Genomic DNA, 6,416 nt, shown 5'->3' on the forward strand with positions numbered 1-6,416 from the left:
TTAACACCCCCTGGAAGGGCAGGAAATCCAATGGGAAGGAGTTGGGAAAACAATTCTCTGCCAGTAAAGCTTTTCTGGACAAAAAGAGGGATTGGGAATCACGGCCCTCCAACCATAAAGATCATTTTTGGGGCCATTTTGGTGGAATTTTGGGTCTGCTTTGACGGCTCCATTCCCTGTCCTGTTCATTCCAGGAATTCAGGGAGATGACCAACATGGGATTTGGGATTTGAGAGCTCATGCCAAGGTGAGAATTCCCTACTCTCCTTGTCTTTAAAGCCCTGGGAGGTGGGACTTACATTCCTGAACTTGGCTGTCCAGGAATCCATGTGATCCAAGAGCTGCCTGTTCATCGTCACCCGCGCCCAGACCTGTGGAAAGAACACAGGAAAAACTCCTGGAATATCCACATTTTTAGGCACTGTGACAATTCCTGCCACTTCCAGAGGAAGGAAACTGGTTAAACACAGGAGGATTTTCTCCTGCCACAGCTCCAACCCAAACCCTGGCACAAAATTTTGCTTTTCCAAGGCCCGTTCCTCCCTTTGGAGCGCTTTTCCTGCCGGATTTACCTCCTCTGCTGCCTGTTTGGAGCTCAGATCCGCCTCATCCTTGTGTGCTGAGGGAGCCTGGGACCTGCAGGCCAGCTGGTACTGGAATTTCCTCAGGATCTGGGCGTGGTCGGCCATGGAGCGGCTGTAATTCCAGAAGGTTGGGCTGCTGGAAGGGGAGCTGGAGTCGGAACTCCCTGGAATGAGGCAATCAGTAAAGTCACAATTATTGCCAATTAATCCTGGAAGCGACAGCACAGGGACAAATCAGAGTGAAGGGATCCACTGGATTCACTCTGCAGAAACTCTGGATTCAGCCTTGTATGGATTGGCCTTATCCAGGGAAAAACAGCCTGGAGGGAGTTCATTCCCTTTTATTTTTATCTGGATTGTCCCTATGCAGGACAAAAACTGCCTGGAGGGAGTTCATTCCCTTTATCCTTGTCTGGATTGTCCCTATCCAGGACAAAAACTGCCTAGGGGTTGTTCATACCCTTGATCCTTACCTTGATTATCCCTATCCAGGATAAAAACTGCCTGGAAGGAGTTAATTCCCTTTATCTTTGTCTGGATTGTCCCTATCCAGGACAAAAACTGCCTGGGGGTTGTTCATACCCTTGATCCTTATCTGGATTGTCCCTATCAAAGACAAAAAGTGCCTGGGGGTTGTTCATCCCTTTATCCTTGTCTTGGTTGTCCCTATCCAGGACAAAAACTACCTGGGGGGTTCTTCATCCCCTTTATCCTTGTCTTTGTTGTTCTCATCCAGGACAAAAACTGCCTGGAGAGAGTTTATACCCTTTTATCCTTATCTGGATTGTCCATATCCAGGACAAAAACTGCCTGGAGGGAGTTCATTCCCTTTGATTTTTATCTGGATTGTCCCTATGCAGGACAAAAACTGCCTGGAGGGAGTTCATTCCCTTTGATTTTTATCTGGATTGTCCCTATCCAGGGTAAAACTACCTGGGGAGTCGTTCATCCCCTTTATCCTTGTCTTGGTTGTTCCTATCCAGGACAAAAACTGCCTGGAGGTACTTAATTCCCTTTTATCTTGATTGTTCCTATCCAGGACAAAAACTGCCTGGAGGGAGTTCATTCCCTTTAACCTTGTCTTGATTATCCCTATCGAGGACAAAAACTGCCTGGAGATAGTTTATACCCTTTTATTCTTATCTGGATTGTCCCTATCCAGGACAAAAACTACCTGGAGAGAGTTTATACCCTTTTATCCTAATGTGGATTGTCCCTATCCAGGACAAAAACGGCCTGGAGGGAGTTCATTCCCTTTATCCTTGTCTGGATTGTCCCTATAAAAGACCAAAACTGCCTGGGGATCGTTCATCCCCCTTGAACCTTATCTTGATTATCCCTATCCAGGATAAAAACTGCCTGGAAGGAGTTAATTCCCTTTATCTTTGTCTGGATTGTCCCTATCCAGGACAAAAACTGACTGGAGGGAGTTCATTCCCTTTATCCTTGTCTGGATTGTCCATATCCAGGACAAAAACTGCCTGGAGATAGTTGATACCCTTTTATCCTTATCTGGATTGTCCCTATCAAAGACAAAAACTGCCTGGTGGTTGTTCAAACCCTTTTATCCTTATCTGGATCATCCCTGTCCAGGACAAAAACTGCCTGGGGGGTTGTTCATCCCCTTTATCCTTGTGTTGGTTGGTCCTATCCAGGATAAAAACTGCCTGGAGATAGTTTATACCCATTTATCCTTATCTGGATTGGCCCTATCCAGGGTAAAAATTGCCTGGAGGGAGCTCATTCCCTTTAACCTTGTCTGGATTGTTCCTATGCAGGGTAAAAACTGCCTGGAGATAGTTTATACCCTTTTATCCTTATCTGGATTGTCCCTATCCAGGACAAAAACTGCCTAGAGGGAGTTCATTCCCTTTTATTTTTATCTGGATTGTTCCTATCCAGGGTAAAAACTGCCTGGGGGTTGTTCATCCCCTTTATCCTTGTCCAGATTGTTCCTATCCTGGACAAAAACTGTCTGGAGGGAGTTCATTCCCTTTATCCTTATCTGGATTGTCCATATCCAGGACAAAAACTTCCTGGGGGTTGTTCATCCCCTTTATCCCTGTCTTGGTTGTTCCTATCCAGGACAAAAACTGCCTGGAGCGAGTTCATTCCCTTTATCCTTATCTGGATTGTCCATATCCAGGACAAAAACTGCCTGGAGGTTGTTTATCCCCTTTATCCTTGTCTTGGTTGTTCCTATCCAGGACAAAAACTGCCTGGAGATAGTTTATACCCTTTTATCCTAATGTGGATTGTCCCTATCAAAGACAAAAACTGCCTGGGGGTTGTTCATCCCTTTATCCTTGTCTTGGTTGTCCCTATCCAGGACAAAAACTACCTGGGGGGTTCTTCATCCCCTTTATCCTTGTCTTTGTTGTTCTCATCCAGGACAAAAACTGCCTGGAGAGAGTTTATACCCTTTTATCCTTATCTGGATTGTCCCGATCCAGGACAAAACTGCCTGGAGATAGTTTATACCCTTTTATCCTTATCTGGATTGTCCATATCAAAGACAAAAACTGCCTGGAGGGAGTTCATTCCCTTTATCCTTGTCTGGATTATCCCTATCCAGGACAAAAACTGCCTGGAGGTACTTCATCCCCTTTAACCTTGTCTGGATTGTCCATATCCAGAGCAAAAACTGCCTGGAGATAGTTTATATCCTTTTATCCTTATCTGGATTGTCCCTATCCAGGACAAAAACTGCCTGGAGGTTGTTTATCCCCTTTATCCTTGTCTTGGTTGTTCCTATCCAGGACAAAAACTGCCTGGAGATAGTTTATACCCTTTTATCCTAATGTGGATTGTCCCTATCAAAGACAAAAACTGCCTGGGGGTTGTTCATCCCTTTATCCTTGTCTTGGTTGTCCCTATCCAGGACAAAAACTACCTGGGGGGTTCTTCATCCCCTTTATCCTTGTCTTTGTTGTTCTCATCCAGGACAAAAACTGCCTGGAGAGAGTTTATACCCTTTTATCCTTATCTGGATTGTCCCGATCCAGGACAAAACTGCCTGGAGATAGTTTATACCCTTTTATCCTTATCTGGATTGTCCATATCAAAGACAAAAACTGCCTGGAGGGAGTTCATTCCCTTTATCCTTGTCTGGATTATCCCTATCCAGGACAAAAACTGCCTGGAGGTACTTCATCCCCTTTAACCTTGTCTGGATTGTCCATATCCAGAGCAAAAACTGCCTGGAGATAGTTTATATCCTTTTATCCTTATCTGGATTGTCCCTATCCAGGACAAAAACTGCCTGGAGGTTGTTTATCCCCTTTATCCTTGTCTTGGTTGTTCCTATCCAGGACAAAAACTGCCTGGAGATAGTTTATACCCTTTTATCCTAATGTGGATTGTCCCTATCCAGTACAAAAACGGCCTGGAGGGAGTTCATCCCCTTGATCCTCGTCTGGATTATCCCTATCCAGGACAAAAACTGCCTGGGGATTGTTCATCCCCTTTATCCTTGTCTGGATTGTTCCTATCCAGGGTAAAAACTGCCTGGAGGGAGTTCATGCCCTTTATCCTTGTCTGGATTGTCCCTATCCAGGGTAAAACTACCTGGAGAGTTGTTCATCCCCTTTATCCTTGTCTGGATTGTCCCTATCCAGGACAAAAACTGCCTGGGGGTTGTTCATCCCCTTTATCCTTGTCTTGGTTGTTCCCATCCAGGACAAAAACTGCCTGGGGGTTGTTCATTCCCTTTATCCTTGTCTGGATTGTCCCTATCCAGGGGAAAAACAGCCTGGAGGGAGTTCATTCCCTTTTATTTTTGTCTTGATTGTCCCTATCCAGGACAAAAACTGCCTGGGGGTTGTTCATATCCTTCATCCTTATCTTGATTATCCCTATCCAGAGTAAAAACTGCCTGGAGGTACTTCATCCCCTTTTATTTTTATCTTGATTGTCCATATCCAGGACAAAAACTGCCTGGAGGAATTTCATTCCCTTTATCCTTGTCCAGATTGTCCCTATCCAGGGTAAAAACTGCCTGGAGGGAGTTCATCCCCTTGATCCTTGTCTGGATTGTTCCTATCCAGGACAAAAACTGCCTGGAGATAGTTTATACCCTTTTATCCTTATCTGGATTGTCCCTATCCAGGAAAAAAACTGCCTGGGGCTTGTTCATCCCCTTTATCCTTGACTGGATTGTCCCTATCCAGGACAAAAACTGCCTGGGGGTTGTTCATTCCCTTTATCCTTATCCTGATTATCCCCATCCAGGATAAAAACTGCCTGGATTCACCTCCTCTGTTTGAAACCACCCCCACAAAACAACCCTCTCATCAAGGTGATCATCTTATCACCGCCAACAACTGCTACAGAGATCACGGATCAACTCACATTCCAAGCTCAGATCCAACCCAAAGGAATCCAAAGGAATAATCTGGAGGAAAGCTGAAGCTCCCAAGCCACAGAGATGTGTAGAAATCCTATTGTTCCCCCATTCCTCAGCAGATTAAGCTCCCAGGGATTCCCATAAAAGCTCTTTACTGGAATTTTCCTCACCCGCTCTCGAATAAAACCGACACTTTCCCGTTTCCAGACATTCCCACAAAATCCCGGATATTTACCCAGCTGCACTCTGTGCTGTTTCTCCTCCTCGTTCCTCAGGAAGGTGTCCAGGGATTTGACATCAGTGATGTAGTCATCCTTGTGGGTGTTGTTGTTGTAGAGGATGGGGGAGAACCTGTAGTGGGACCTTATCCCGCCGCTGTCCACAGCTCCCGTGGAATAGGGGGATCCGTTGGGAGAGTGGCTGAAGCTGGAAACCTTTTGGGGAGAGAGAAAAAAAACCCCAATCCTGGTGGGATTGTTTTTGTTTCCCTGATGCCTTAAGATTCTTTCAGTTTTTGGGTTTTTCTAATTTTTATAAGCTTTATAAGCAGTTGTATAAGTAGATTTTAGAAGCAGCAGCCCTTATTCCTCTACCCTCTTACACATTCCTCAATCCCTACATATCCCATTCCATGCTCCCATATCAACATCCTGATTGGGATATTCCATGCTCCCATATCAATATTCCAGCAGAAAATGTTTAGTCTCTCTTTAAGAGTTGGTTCTTTTGTTTAAGGACACTTTGTGCCTTGGCCTGAACCCCAAAAGTCCAGTCAAGAACGGGGTGAGAGACAAGAACTTGTGCTCTGAAGATGATGAAGATGATGAAGAAAAGCCCCCCAGTCCCAATTCCTGGAGTGGCCCAGGGCAAAAGCTACAGGGTGGAAACACTTGGGATTGGACAGACAATATTATAAATTGTAAATTATTACCATTTATATCCAATTTATATTACAAAATTATAAACTGTACACGGCCGGGGCGCGTCTCCTGATCTTAAGCCTGGGCACAAATTAAACCCTTTTCTTATCTCAGCCTCAATTAAATTGGAGTTGTTTTTTCCTCAGCTCCTGCAGGCAACATTCCCAAGGATCAGGCTCATCAGGGGATGATGTTCACACAGATCCACAGATCCACAGAATGGTTTGGTTGGAAGGGACCTTAAAGATCATCTTGTTCCAATTCCCCCCACTACCTAAAACTCAAGTATCTCCCAAAAACCAAAGCCAGGGGAACTTAAGCAATTTTATTTTAGAAGTTCTCCAATTTTATTTTAGAAGTTGTCCAATTTTATTTTAGAAGTTGTCCAATTTTATTTTAGAAGTTATCCAACTTTATTTCAGAAGTTCTCCAATTTTATTTCAGAAGTTCTCCAATTTTATTTTAGAAGTTACCCGATTTTATTTTAGAAGTTACCCGATTTTATTTCAGAAGTTCTCCGATTTTATTTCAGCAGTTCTCCAATTTTATTTCAGCAGTTCTCCAATT

At 44.3% G+C, this 6,416-nt stretch overlaps 1 protein-coding gene across 1 annotated transcript; it reads right to left on the minus strand.

Moving 5' to 3' along the window:
• Positions 1–55: 55 nt before the first annotated feature.
• Positions 56–5,394, minus strand: LOC113962621 (transmembrane protein 209-like; the record flags this gene model as incomplete). The annotated part of the gene is made up of 3 exons (XM_027673376.1): positions 56–371; positions 573–748; positions 5,165–5,394. Coding segments are annotated over 3 exons (592 nt in total), but the record flags the coding sequence as incomplete, so codon positions are not given.
• Positions 5,395–6,416: the final 1,022 nt, after the last annotated feature.

The sequence above is a fragment of the Neopelma chrysocephalum genome, unplaced genomic scaffold (assembly GCF_003984885.1).
Source record: "Neopelma chrysocephalum unplaced genomic scaffold, ASM398488v2 Primary Assembly neopelma1_183268, whole genome shotgun sequence".
In the NCBI taxonomy this organism is placed as follows: Eukaryota; Metazoa; Chordata; class Aves; order Passeriformes; family Pipridae; genus Neopelma; species Neopelma chrysocephalum.